Source organism: Homalodisca vitripennis, chromosome X (genome assembly GCF_021130785.1).
Source record: "Homalodisca vitripennis isolate AUS2020 chromosome X, UT_GWSS_2.1, whole genome shotgun sequence".
Taxonomy (NCBI): domain Eukaryota; kingdom Metazoa; phylum Arthropoda; class Insecta; order Hemiptera; family Cicadellidae; genus Homalodisca; species Homalodisca vitripennis.
The window spans coordinates 94,797,930-94,812,984 of record NC_060215.1 but is presented as its reverse complement, the minus strand read 5'-3'; the positions used below and the strand labels follow the sequence as shown (position 1 = coordinate 94,812,984).

Below are 15,055 nucleotides of genomic sequence, written 5' to 3'. Positions count from 1 at the left end.
AGAGCATCTGTGTACAAAGTTTCATTGCGGGCACTTGTTTGGTTAAGTCTCAGGAGTGACTTTTATACGAGAACGCCCCGTCTAACGGTGCATTTAATTTAGACGATAGGACCTCTGACGGCCAACACCACCTTTTTGACGTTGGTATATTAAAGTTCAGCTTACAGAGCATCTGTGTACAAAGTTTCATTGCGGGCACTTGTTTGGTTAAGTCTTAGGAGTGACTTTTATACGAGAACGCCCGTCCAACGGTTCATTTAATTTAGACAATAGGACCTCTGACGGCCGACACCACCTTTTTGACATTGGTATATTAAAGTTCAGCTTACAGCGCATCTGTGTACAAAGTTTCATTGCGGGCACTTGTTTGGTTAAGTCTCAGGAGTGACTTTTATACGAGAACGCCCGTCCAACGGTTCATTTAATTTAGACGATAGGACCTCTGACGGCCGACACCACCTTTTTGACATTGGTATATTAAAGTTCAGCTTACAGAGCATCTGTGTACAAAGTTTCATTGCGGGCACTTGTTTGGTTAAGTCTCAGGAGTGACTTTTATACGAGAACGCCCCGTCCAACGCTGCATTTAATTTAGTCGATAGGACCTCTGACGGCCGACACCACCTTTTTGACGTTGGTATATTAAAGTTCAGCTTACAGAGCATCTGTGTACAAAGTTTCATTGCGGGCACTTGTTTGGTAAAGTCTCAGGAGTGACTTTTATACGAGAACGCCCCGTCCAACGCTACATTTAATTTAGACGATAGGACCTCTGACGGCCGACACCACCTTTTTGACGTTGGTATATTAAAGTTCAGCTTACAGAGCATCTGTGTACAAAGTTTCATTGCGGGCACTTGTTTGGTTAAGTCTTAGGAGTGACTGTTATACGAGAACGCCCGTCCAACGGTTCATTTAATTTAGACGATAGGACCTCTGACGGCCGACACCACCTTTTTGACATTGGTATATTAAAGTTCAGGTTACAGAGCATCTGTGTACAAAGTTTCATTGCGGGCACTTGTTTGGTTAAGTCTCAGGAGTGACTTTTATACGAGAACGCCCCGTCTTACGGTGCATTTAATTTAGACGATAGGACCTTTGACGGCCGACACCACCTTTTTGACGTTCGTATATTAAAGTTCAGCTACAGAGCATCTGTGTACAAAGTTTCATTGCGGGCACTTGTTTGGTTAAGTCTTAGGAGTGACTTTTATACGAGAACGCCCGTCCAACGGTTCATTTAATTTAGACGATAGGACCTCTGACGGCCGACACCACCTTTTTGACATTGGTATATTAAAGTTCAGGTTACAGAGCATCTGTGTACAAAGTTTCATTGCGGGCACTTGTTTGGTTAAGTCTCAGGAGTGACTTTTATACGAGAACGCCCCGTCTTACGGTGCATTTAATTTAGACGATAGGACCTTTGACGGCCGACACCACCTTTTTGACGTTGGTATATTAAAGTTCAGCTTACAGAGCATCTGTGTACAAAGTTTCATTGCGGGCACTTGTTTGGTTAAGTCTCAGGAGTGACTTTTATACGAGAACGCCCCGTCCAACGCTACATTTAATTTAGACGATAGGACCTCTGACGTTCGACACCACCTTTTTGACATTGGTATATTAAAGTTCAGCTTACAGAGCATCTGTGTACAAAGTTTCATTGCGGGCACTTGTTTGGTTAAGTCTCAGGAGTGACTTTTATACGAGAACGCCCCTTCTAACGGTGCATTTAATTTAGACGATAGGACCTCTGACGGCCGACACCACCTTTTTGACGTTGGTATATTAAAGTTCAGCTTACAGAGCATCTGTGTACAAAGTTTCATTGCGGGCACTTGTTTGGTTAAGTCTTAGGAGTGACTTTTATACGAGAACGCCCGTCCAACGGTTCATTTAATTTAGATGATAGGACCTCTGACGGCCGACACCACCTTTTTGACATTGGTATATTAAAGTTCAGCTTACAGCGCATCTGTGTACAAAGTTTCATTGCGGGCACTTGTTTGGTTAAGTCTCAGGAGTGACTTTTATACGAGAACGCCCGTCCAACGGTTCATTTAATTTAGACGATAGGACCTCTGACGGCCGACACCACCTTTTTGACATTGGTATATTAAAGTTCAGCTTACAGAGCATCTGTGTACAAAGTTTCATTGCGGGCACTTGTTTGGTTAAGTCTCAGGAGTGACTTTTATACGAGAACGCCCGTCTAACGGTGCATTTAATTTAGTCGATAGGGCCTCTGACGGCCGACACCACCTTTTTGACGTTGGTATATTAAAGTATATTAACGGGAATTCTTTGTGGTAAGTAATAAATACGAATAACTGTGTAGATTTTGTGAAAGATCGTTTTTTTAATAATTAGTTTTATACTATTATTTCAGATTTTGAATGTTTGTTAGCGCCTTCAGATTGTTGACTGCAAAATTGTTGCACGGAATACAGACGGACGATAAAGTGACGCTAACTTCACGGTGGTATATATAGTATACTGTCTTAGTATAATAGCAAATAACCGTGTCATATAACTAGGTACACAATTAGAAAGATGAAATGAGGATAGCAACTGTGACTAAGGGATATAGAACGCAGATGCTGCCCCTTCCCTTATCCTTACTATTTGATCAGGCACCACCACACCATCCATCCATAACTATCACAATGTTTGTACTGTTTTTAGGTTATGCCGAGTTGATGTAACCAAGGTTGCAGGAATATTAAACGGTGTTTTGTAATTTACTTTAACCTTATATTTTCGATTCTAGTTTATTATCTTCATATTTTATGATTAGTGTATTCTCTACATTTGGTATTGTATCTATCTAAATAACGGCGTTGCTTTCGACTTCCAATATTTCAAATGGTCTACCACAAACCTACATAAAATAAAGAATTATATGCTCGATTTGAATCTTATATTACTTTATAAATTAATATATCTGTAAGCTTCATCTTAAATTTAAGACACAATGGAAGTTGCTGATTGAATAACACTGATTGGTGTAGTTAGTGTAGATTTGATGCTGCACCTAAACTATTCCTTGTTGCTTGATTTTGAACCATATTTAAACTTAGGGTTATGTACATAAAAGAACCAGGTGATTGGTGTCTATGAGGCTGAAGGCCAACTTGGCAAATCACGATTTTCACATTATTAATGTATTTTGTTCATCTTCCTGAACAAAAAGGTGTATTGTTTTAGGGGGTGCAAATTACAAATAACATGATTTTAGGGGGTATATTCATAAATAGTTAAGTTTTTTAATATGTTGATGTTCTGTTAGTATGCTGTGTGTCTCGATATCTGTGTACTCCAATGTTATCTGCGGCTGGGACTGATAGCGTATCTGTTATCTGAGCGCTCCGAGGCTGTGGTCCAGTGCTTCACTAGTTGTTATGTACTGTAGTTCGGATTGAGTGAGTGCATGTCTTAATCATGAATCATCCATCCACTAGCTCAAAGACTTAATCACAGTGAATTGTGTGTGTCAGTGTTTTATCGTCCATGTTCGAAGTCTGCTTTTTAACCGAAACGAGATTATTGCCTTTTTGGGTTTAAGCTGAGATGAAAATTTTCTTACCAAAAATGCTATATAAGCTCTTCAGACATTTTAGCAAAAATATTTGTCTTGTAGCAAACTTATTAATAGCAATAGTATTCCGCGGGAGATTACAATAATACTTCGAAAAACAGTCTGAAGTTCTATGATACTTTAGCCTCCAGAACCAATATTTACATTAAAACACACACACACATTATATATATATATATATATATATATATATATATATATATATATATATATATATATATAACCTCATTAATTTAAAGATTTTTTAAGGGGTTTTATTAAAAGCAGCATTGTTAGAAAATAAAATTTTAAATTTATTTGTAAAAATTTACAAAAAAGAAGTCTTCTCTTAATTTCAAATTCTAAATTAAATTAAATAGTATGGTTGTTTTTTATTAAAAAAGGTCATGCTTAACATCAATTTATCTTTAAAAAAATTAATTAGGCCCTTACTAACATTGTTCAATTTGTAGCCTTCTTTTTCTTGTAAACACCAATTTTTAAACCTTATTGACATGTATTGCTTTTTATTAGTACCTTCAATAGAGATCATTAACAAATTGCTTGAATTGGTCATACTTAATCTTTTACGAATGTCTGTAATTTCAAAATAAAACAGACTATAACATGGCATGAAAAAATCTCCAGTTACAAACGCCAAGACAAGACATTAAGAAGTGTACAACATTCACTTTTGTTCGTATATGTGTCAGCCACGGCACATCAGCACCGCTGTCATACCAACAATGTCGCATGGTCGTTCTTTGGATTCTACTCTCGCATCAAAAAGTATTGATAATCTAGTTTGAACTAGTTCAGCGAAAATTACAAGAGTTAATTTAAAATTTAGCTTGTTTATTTTTGCATCTAGACATAAATCAAATTTTTTTAAATATTAAATTTAAGTTTTTATGTTGGAAATATACAAAAAATGGTACCTCCTTGGGTGCTTTTCAATCAAATTACAATTTTGTACATTGATAACCAGAAAAACTTGTAATCCTATTAAGAACAAAGTTTTATACAAGGTATTTACAAGAGTACTAACTTGGAGTATGTAGTTGTAGAACTTTTGAATTATATGGTAAAAGTTGTCGAACCAGTTGTAAACCATTTCAACTTTCATTCTCAACCGGGTTCGGTTAAAAAAACTCTGCATTGGTCACGTTATTGAGCTTAAGTCATTATTTTTGTTTTAAAGGCAATTTAGATTTGTAAACACAATTTAAAACTATAGTTTTTAACATGACTATTAGTTAAACAGATTTTGTTAATTTGCCACGGCTAGCACATGCTTGTTGGAACGCACAAACCATCAGACCTATGAGGGCGATGTTGCGACGATTGTGCGCAGTCCACTCGCGCCCTTAAGTGCAAGAAGTAATAAATTAAATATTGTTTTAATGTATTAGTCCATTTCCCATGAGCTCTGGGCTCCCAATGGCAGGTTTAACAATGAACAGTTTAACTTTCATAATTGGAGTTTAGTACTAAGCGCTAAAACCGGTAGATTTTTTTCATCCTTACAGACACAAAACTTGGTTGTAAATACTTTGCTTTATACGTCTAGACACAGAAATAAACAAGCTTAACTTAAATGTAACTCCCATAATCTTAGCTTTTATTAGTTAGTTTGTGGTTAGTTTTCAAACTCGGGTATCTGTACTTTTTTATCAGAGAGTAGACAAGTGTCTTCCAACCAGACAGTTTATCAACCGGCGTCGCCGGACGGTGTGTAATATTTTATATACATGAAATTAAATGTGATGACAAAATATATGATCTTATAGTATCATTGGAAAACAATATTTTTAACGCTGTAAACTGATTTTCAAAATGTGATATACTTATTTTCGCGGTTAGTTCTTTCTGGCTTTTGTCATGATTTTGCGAGAGCAGTGTCACAATTTTTTGGCTTGTTTATCAAAATGCGATCGCAGCTTAAACCCAGCTTTTTAGAACATGGAATTTTTAACAATGAGTGTATTGTGACCATTTTGTCAGGTACCTGGCAGAATTCCTTTTTAAAACTAAATACCCCCACCCACATACCAGGCTCCACCACTTTTTTGTTGCTGCCGCTCAGCTGTACCCACCAACACACTAATGATAAGTGTGTTCTCTATTGCTGTCGAGTTATTAATAATTTTGTGTTTTTACATAATTTATTACATACTTTACACTTTAGATAAATTTGTTTGCATTATTTTTCTATTTATATTTCTGATTAGCCCCTCTAGAATTTGATATTTTACTGATAGGTACTATCTCGAAGGATGTTTTTCTTTCATTAACATTAGCGCAGAGCAGCTGCTGCAGCCCACGCTGATGGCCAGAGGCACTCGTCTCAACCTGATAACAACTAATTAATTTGTAGCTCGAAATTAAAAAAAAATCATTGTTCATTTGGGTCAAAATTCTCCTCATTTCATTCAAACATTGCTATCATTATTTGAAACACTAGCACCATCATACTCTTACAATAGGTCTCTTATATCATCTGATTTATCAAAGTAATTAAATCTCCCACTCATTAAAAGTACTAATAAAGTACATTTAAAATGCACTCTCAGTAAATAAAACAATAACAAACTAAATAGAAAACTAAATTTATCATTACTTGATTTATCATCATAACTTGTTAAAAAAAAATTAATACACCCGACTAAATCAAATCAACACAACTGTGATGGGTTATCTGTTTACATATTTACGCACAAAATGTCGATCATGCAGTAATAACCTAAGATAATTAATCTTCCTTTAATGTAGATCTTACATACCAAGTTTCAGCACTATACATACATAATAGTATATTTAAATGTCAATTACAAAAAATCAAATGCATTTGGCCACCTGTGGTCAATAAGAGAATAAGAGAATAAGTAAATTGGATTAAACGTGTATTTTTAATATAAGAAATAAAATATGTTAAATCTTGACTTTCATAGTATTGAACGTTAAGTTAAGCTCAAAATATTTAACATTCCCATTACCCTCAATGATGTAGATACTTGCTATCGTTTGAACTGATACCATAAGACCTATAGGGGAAAACAAGTGGGTACCTAAGATGCCCATCAGATTGAAGAGGATATTTTTATTAGTACACTTATATAGCTAACTGCGCAGTAGTTGAGGGTACCAGTGGTAACCATTTGACCTGAGAAGTTTTTATTAGCAAACTACAACAATTGACTGAGAAATGATAATGGGCCCCAGTGTTGACTATCGGGTGGCAAACGGTTAAGTGATTAATAAGACAGCAAGTGCACTTGGGCATCTGCCACAGTCAATGTGTTAAACTACTGTACAATAACAGTCTACTACCTAGAAAAGTTTAAATATGGCCGAACTGACCTGCACTATGAAGGAGGTTAAGGAAGCAAGACTGTCGCTAAAGGTGGCTTTGTTGAACAAATTGACAAATACTTAGAGAAAAACCATAGATTCACAATAAGTGCTTTGTTTTTGGGATGTAAAGATCTTCTCTTTACTTTATTGTTACAGAACGTTTAGGCTACCAAAAGATTTGTGTTTACTGGGTACCAAAGATGTTTATTGACACCCACAAAAATCGCTGAATGGCTTCAGCTTTGACATTCTTTAAATTTGACTAATGGCCATCTTTAAACTTTTGATGTGAATCATGCACAACACCATCACTTATGATGTTTTCTCTGTAAACACAGCACATTCTCTGATGAACTTATGCTGCACTATTCCTTCTGCTTGAAAACGAATAACACTTAACACAGTTAAAGGCCCTTTTCTCAGGTAAAGAATTGTTGCCTGAGCAAAGGCTTTACTCTCAAAAGTGTTTAGGCCCTCCTTAGTTAGTGAATCAATTCCATCAATGTTGTATTTACCTGTTCTAAAACCAAATTGTGATAAATTTACAGTTGTTATTTTCCAGATGTGCAAAAAGTTGATCACGTACTACAATTTATATTATTTTAGATATAATTGATACTGGGCGATAGGAAGATTTCTAGATCCTTTCTTAAAATCACCCAGATTCGTGACAACTTCAATTCATCAGGGAAAATACCTTCTCTCATACATTTATTAATACATGTAGTTAATGGATTCAAAACAGTATGGTAAATTCGTTTAACTATTAGATAAGTTAAAAATGTCTGTTTTCTAAGCTTTTAAGTCTTTTGACAGCTTTAATGACCTCATCTGTTGAGACTTCTACAAAGATAAATGTTTTTCTTTCAGTATGGTAATTTCTTATTAAGCTTATACTATTAACATGAGGCTTTTTGATGCTAACCTTTATTTGTTTAACCAAATTAATAAAGAAATTGTTAAAGTTGAGTGATAAATATCTATTTTATTGAGATGATACATTGTTTGTATTTTCTTTTATCAAATCATGGGTGGCTTTATATCTGTTACTGGTATTTTCTATTTTTGCGACATTATGAGTTCGCTTTGCATCTTCTATGGACTTTTTATAACATTTCTTGAGAATCACATGTCAGCATGAGGCCTATCACAAGTAGAATGTTTTACCAGTTTGTCCAAAAACAAGAGCCTTTCTTTCATTTGGGGTAGTCCCCCACTACACCAATAATTTCTATTTTGATCTGTGATATTTCTCTTAACTGTGGAACATTGGTTTTCTCTGTGGAGAAAAATATTAATTTGTTAACAAAAATGGAGAAAAATGTTTGAAAGAATTGTGCATTCTTTAATTGTTAAGTAAGGTATTACAATCTTGTGATAACAAATTGTCAAATCATCCATCGAGGACTGTGGAAAAATTATAATAAAAGGTGTCATTTGTTCTTTCGCTTTAGCAAGGTTTCAGATGTGTTAGACAAAGTATTCTTTTGGTTATTTAAGATAAGCCCATTATAGTCAGAGAAAAGAAAATCAAAGATATTGCATGAAATAACCTGATCTGGGCAGTTAAAAAAATATCAAGACAATGGGTTCCCCAGGTTGGCTTGTCATTGATGCAAAGAAATTATATTGACTTAACATGTTTAAGAAATCCCTTGTTATATTTTTTGCACAGTGTTACGTCAAAGCTGGCATTCATGTCACTTCCTATTAATATTGAATAGCCAATGCAATTAGAAATAAAAGTTAAGAACACCTCTAGGGTTTCCAAGAAAATCTTTGGGTCACCCGCTGGAGAGTGATATACTGAAACTGAACTGTTTCGGGTTTTATAATGTGTAGTTACCCCATGTGATGCTGATCAGATTTTGAATTGTTTGTGGCATATGCTCCGGTTCAGTTAAAGTGTAGTGCCTCACGTTGGTTACAGGATGTGTCATGGGCCGGTTACTATACCGTGGGTTGAAGTCGCACCGTAGGTCAAATGTATTAGGATTGTGTCATGGTTTGTAATCTGAATTATTATCATTCAATGTAGGTGGGAATAAATGTTGTGGTTCACTTTAAATAATCGTAGGGTCCAAATAGGCTAAATCCTTGTGTAGATAAAAACTCACTGTGTTGAATTTTGAAGATAAAGGTGATTGATTAATTGTATGTTTACAAATGTTCCCAGTAGTTTCTGGATTATCACTGATTTAATACAAATTTAAATTAATACATTTTAATGTACTTCTTTGTCTTTACACTTAAATTTTACAATTCATCTCAGACTTGTCCAAATTGACTAATTTATTAAAAGGTTTTAAATTTTGCGGGTCTATTAATGTTTCCTGGCTATAATTTATATTAACACTTACCAATTTTCTCAGCAGGTGGGATAGATATTAAGAAAAATAAACTCACTTTGTTATTTAGATTTATTTACACACCATTTATAACTTAATTTCACTGATTTTGCTTTGTTCTTTATGTAAATTTATTTAATAAACCCTAAATCCCATCGCCCTGTAGTAAATTTGTACTTTACACGAACAATATGTCCATATCACTGTCAGGAGCATCTCTCCTATGTCTGCTTCACTTGACATTTTTCACCAGAAGAAAGAATACCAGATTGCGGCGTAGTGTCTAGGACAATGCCCCTCTCCACTCTCGTTCAAATAAGCGTCTTCATGCTTTAATCTAATTCGTTGTTAATAAATACGGAACTTCACTACGTCCACTATAATTTATCAATTTGAGTCTTTTCTATTTACCCTAATTACTTATTTATCTATTTTTATTTAAAACATTTGCTTTCTGAGGTCATTGCCCCTTCAAAACTCAATTTGTCTCAACCCCCCAAATTAGTTTGTTTGCCTCATTATAATATTTAGTACTTTTAATAAAAATAAATTTTACTTGTGTTTGATCATTTGAATTTGTTTCCATGTAAAGTTAATTTATTTTTCTACTATTAATTAAATAAAGCACAACTCCAACAACACTTGTTTTTTCACTTCACCGTTTGCCACTTCACCCCGCAAATATTTGAATATCGTAATTTGATCTGTCATAACTGCTTTAATGTTAAGATCATCTATAACATCTGCCGATGCTTCAAAGTTTAGTTCAGAACAGAATCTGGATACATCAATTAATTCTTTTTGAGCCAAACATTTGGTAATGAGAACAGAGGTGCCACCTCTAATACCAAGTCCGTTGCCCTTCCTGCAAGTCAGCTGCACAATAAAAATTCTTGGGACTTGGCAAATTAGACATACAGTACTATCATTAAGCCAATGTACAAATAAGCAAATAATTGACATTTTATAATTATTTTGTTCTCTATCACGAATAAAACTGTCTAAGATTTCTATTTTGTTTTTCAGTCCTTGTATATTTAAGTATAAAATAGTTATTTGGAATTTTTGTTGTTTTAAAGGTGTATAAAATTCTTAAATTTTACACTTCTTTTGTTAACTGATTCGGTTAGCACTAAAAATTACTCTGTAAAACATTAGTGATATTAGTTTCTATTGACAGAGTTGACTCCAAGGTTGAAATTGAGGTGTCCATTTCAGCCAAATGGGTAGTTCCGGAAGAGAGCTCCAGAGCACTTTTCTCAGCCTCTTGTGCACCACCAACCAGGAGAATAGCTGGAGATCTGAGAATCAAAGGCAGAATGCTGACTCTGGTGAGGGTCTGCTGGTTTTACATCTTGTTTAAAAATTTCATCTTGCAGTCTCTTCATAAATTCACTATGTGAGTCTTCACTACACTTCACTTTTCTCAGTTGTCTTTTGGCTAATGTTTGATCATAGGAGATTATTCCTATTGTTGCTCCTGTATTTCGATGAAATATACTCCTACACTTTCAATATTTGAGGGGGAGGGGTAGGAGATTAAGCACAAGGACTTTAAGTAGGGACTTTTGAGAAAATATATGTTTCATAAGGTTCTATGACCTGAGAAAAATTCAGCTTTCCTGAAATTGTTTTCAACATAAAATTTTTATTTACTTGCACTATCAAGGTTAAACCACAATAGATCCTCAAGGTCACAGGAACAGGAGTGTTTCCTTGCCCAATCCACCCTATTGTATTGAATTGTACTAATATTACTTCATTAAAATTAAATTTAAATAATAAACAAATATAATAACTGCTAAAACTAACTGAAGTCTGCTTAACCCTTTTAGGATCATATGTTTTCAAATACTTTAAGCCAAAAATCCAACTAGTTTCTATCAAAATTGTAATGGCTTATGAAGAAAATATTATCTTCAACACTAGTAGAAATATTATAAAAAGTTTTCAAATAATTTTATTTGTATAAACTAGTGATCAATTAATAAATTAATACTGGTTTTTGCAAGGAAACATGTTTTTACAGACCCACAAACAATAGTTTTATTTCATGAATAATTTTATTAATGTTCAGCTGTTTAATTTACATGGGAACCACTAAATTAATATTGATTTTCCAAGTACTAACTACTAATTAAATACAAAACACTCAAAAATTCAATGTGTAGACAAGCTAGTAATAATATAACTTTATGTAAAAGACTCCAAAGCGTTACTATTTTTTTTCCAATTTGATTTTTCAGTCATCAGTCAAAAACATTGAATTGCAGCACATGGAATTTCTAAAACTGATGAGACAATCACAAAAAAGTAAATTAACAATTTAAAGCGAATTTTTTGTGTGGGTGTTAACTATTAACACTCATGTTATTCATAATTTTATTCTAGAATAAGTAGTTTTTTTTACCATATCTTTCATTTTAATCGAGTTAAATCTTGATTATATTTTATTTTGGATCATTGCAACGTTTATTTTACATGATTTATTTCTATGGTTTAAGGTTCAAACCAGAATTAAAATAACTTTCTGTTAAAAACAGTAAACTATATTTTAAATGCAAAATAATACTTTTCACAAAAAATAATTAGAAAACAAATAATCTCATTGCCACAAATACACTACTAGTCAACATTTTGATAGAAACTTGGTCTTGGAGACAGATAGCTGCCCACATGCTCATAATGATGACTGTCAGCTGGTGTCGGGGAGGGGGCAGAGAAATCAACCAGAAGTTCAGGGGTCTCAGTGAAACTGAAGTTGATACCCTTGGTTGGATCCTCTGAGTAGCGTTTTCCATGCTCTGCCATAGGTTTGTTGAGCTGGACCATGGTCTTGTTATTGCGACTGCACTGATAGAATCGGCAAGTGATCACCACAAACAGTAGTACTGTCAGCATTAATGTCACAGTCGCTAGGATCCCAACAATCCAGCTGAGACGTACATCTGGTTAAGAAAAATAACAGTATTGTTCTTTGTATTTACAAAGTTTAAAATTTTCACAAGAAAAGTGATGATGAAAACAGAAATGAAAACAAAAGGAAGTTTAGGAATGGGAGGAGAGAAATTTGAGGAGATACAAGAAATCTTGAAGGCAATTAATGGAGAAAAAGCTATAGGAATAGTTGAAGTAACAAAAAAAAATTGCAGGTTCAAGGGAAATAGGGATACATTGGATATAACCATTGTTGACATTAAAACGAAGAGAAGGTAACATACAGCATCTTTTCAGTAGTTCCGATGATTAGGAACTTTTTAGTAATGCCTAATCATTAATTTAGTAATTAATTAATTTGTTATTTATTTTCTACATGATGAGGACAAGTCTCACTCTCTTGGCTGCTTCGCTCCCTCAATGTCCCGGCACGGTGTAATGGCTTAGTATCTTATCAAGCCTTCCTTAAAGCTCCACATAGCTCTAAAATTAGTTAATTGGGGCCACGTATTTTCCAAATTCAGTGAAACCACACTTAACGTTTCATATTTAATGAGCAAAAATAACACCATAAATAACTGGTAAATAATGGATATCATAAAAATAGATAAATATATTTTAGACTACTATTTAATGTATAAAACCTGATACATATTAGATCACCTTCATTTTGGATGTTGGTTATTTTTCTAGTAATATCGCTTTACTGAGGTAAGCTGATAACCCATTAAAATATTTTGGTCCCAGATAATACAACTGGTGTCTACTATCTTTGACAGATCTTGGAACCACCAATGATATCATTGAAATGATCTTGTAACCTTAGTTGACTCTTATTCAAAAATTATCTCTGTACTTGTATACATTCAATCAATATGCTGTAGAGATGAAGCTGATTAAATGTTAACAAATTGTGTCCAATACAAACATGGCTTACTCTATCTAATTTTTAATCCTATAAATTTTGCCCACAGCATTTTTATACAATATTAATGGTTGTAAAATGGTAAGGTTCGTACCTCCATATTGGATAGCTAAATAATTTAGCGCACTTATAAACCAGGTTAAATACAATTGTTTCAAATTGTCTCTAATCAAAAGATTTCTCATATAATACAAGGATTTTACCCGTCTCAACTTATTAATTAATGGTGGTTAACATGGGAGTTCCATTTTAAGTGGCAATCAATAAAAACACTCAAGTACTTTACTGAATCAGTACCCCAATACCTCCACATTACCCCCAATATTACCACAGTTATAAGTATAAATACACTGGTTCTATAACACATTACACAAGTAATAAAGCCCCTGAACATGTCCACATTCTTTTGCATTTGTTCAGGTGAAAACATTTATGGAACCATGCACAAACTAATACGAGTATGATGCATGTTAAAATCTCTATGAGGAATGTCGTATACACTCTCTTTTCGTTGTGAAATTTCTATTTTAGTGAACTCTACTTAGATATAGAAAATAATTCTGGGAATGACGACTCTTCCTTGTATGTATGCCTAGATGATCTTTTGTGTAGATAAAAGAAATAGACATCCTTAGTTAAAGAATTATTAATAAAATATTGAATTAAAAAAATGTAAAATAATTAAGGTTTCACAGGACAGATCCCATAAACAGTAAACACCTATGTAACCAACCAAAATCAATGGCTCTCTCAAATTTGGCTTTATCTCTTTTATCCACTTAGAAATAAAGACCAAATAACAATAACTGCTTGAGACCAATATCTAATCAATAATTAATTTTAAAGTTTAGCGTTTCATCTACCATAATTTATTCACTATTACCAGATGTTATATGACAACATGTAAATATAAATACATAATAATTTTAAAGATTATACTATGATTTAAAGCCTAGCTATGTATGAGCTAAAATAACTTACTTTGTGGGGAGCTGAGCACAGTGAAGGAAGCTTCACCAAGTATGAGGTTTTTGTTGTTGACTGAGAAGACACATTTCCAGTGTCCAACATCAACCAACATTGGTCGGAAACTGATGGAACAACTCCCTGTCTCAGGATTAAAGTCAGCTTCATATCTATGAAACGAGATCTCCAATAATATTATAAATGATGACTGCCTTGCAACATACACTGCTGTTTTAAGTAAGGTAATCCATTTTAGTGGTAACTGACAAACATGTTGCTTACTAAGTAAAATGCAATGAAAATTCATTTAAACCAACCAATCAGTATAGTTTAGACATTTTTATAAATTTCACACCATCTTTGTGTTTTAGAGTGGCTTAGAAATAAAAATAGTTTTAAATTCAAAAATGTATTTTTCTAATTATATTAGACTCTATATATCATACTTATATTTCTGAGTTGGATAGATGATCTATCAAGTCATTAATCTGCCCAAGTGATCTTGGACAATAATCAAGCAACGTAACTATGAAGTTCGTATTGATTGCGGTTTACTGGACTTCAGTCAGTTAAGTTCTAGAGAAGGTCTTGTAAAATAAAAAAGTAGGAGTTGAGATTCAACAACTTGCTTTTAATAATAAATAATTCAAAATAAGCTATTATTTTATTTTAATGCTAATTTTCATCAATGTTATTTATACTTTATATCAAGAGTGTCAATGTTGAACGGAGTTGGAAGTAATTGGAAAGGAATAGTAATTAGATTATGTATCATCCTAATTTTAGAGTTGCAAATCCAATCATCACGTGCACAGCCAGAAAAATATGTTATTTCTAAATAGGAGAGACTATCGATATATGTACGACTTTTTGTACTTCATTCTCCAAGTTGAAGTAACTAAATGCAGCTACTATTACATTAACCCTATGTTTTGGAGATGG

General features: G+C 33.6%; 1 protein-coding gene across 2 annotated transcripts in view; it reads right to left on the bottom strand.

Moving 5' to 3' along the window:
* Positions 1–11,812: 11,812 nt before the first annotated feature.
* LOC124369589 overlaps positions 11,813–15,055 on the bottom strand; it is an 80,661-nt gene continuing 77,418 nt past the window's right edge. For both annotated transcript variants that reach the window (XM_046827632.1, XM_046827633.1), the window contains 2 exons: positions 14,129–14,283; positions 11,813–12,233 (listed from right to left, as the gene is read on the bottom strand). In XM_046827632.1, the coding sequence (XP_046683588.1) occupies positions 11,911–12,233; positions 14,129–14,283 (478 nt within the window). In that variant the 3' untranslated portion in view covers positions 11,813–11,910. The remainder of the gene's footprint in view (positions 12,234–14,128; positions 14,284–15,055) is intronic.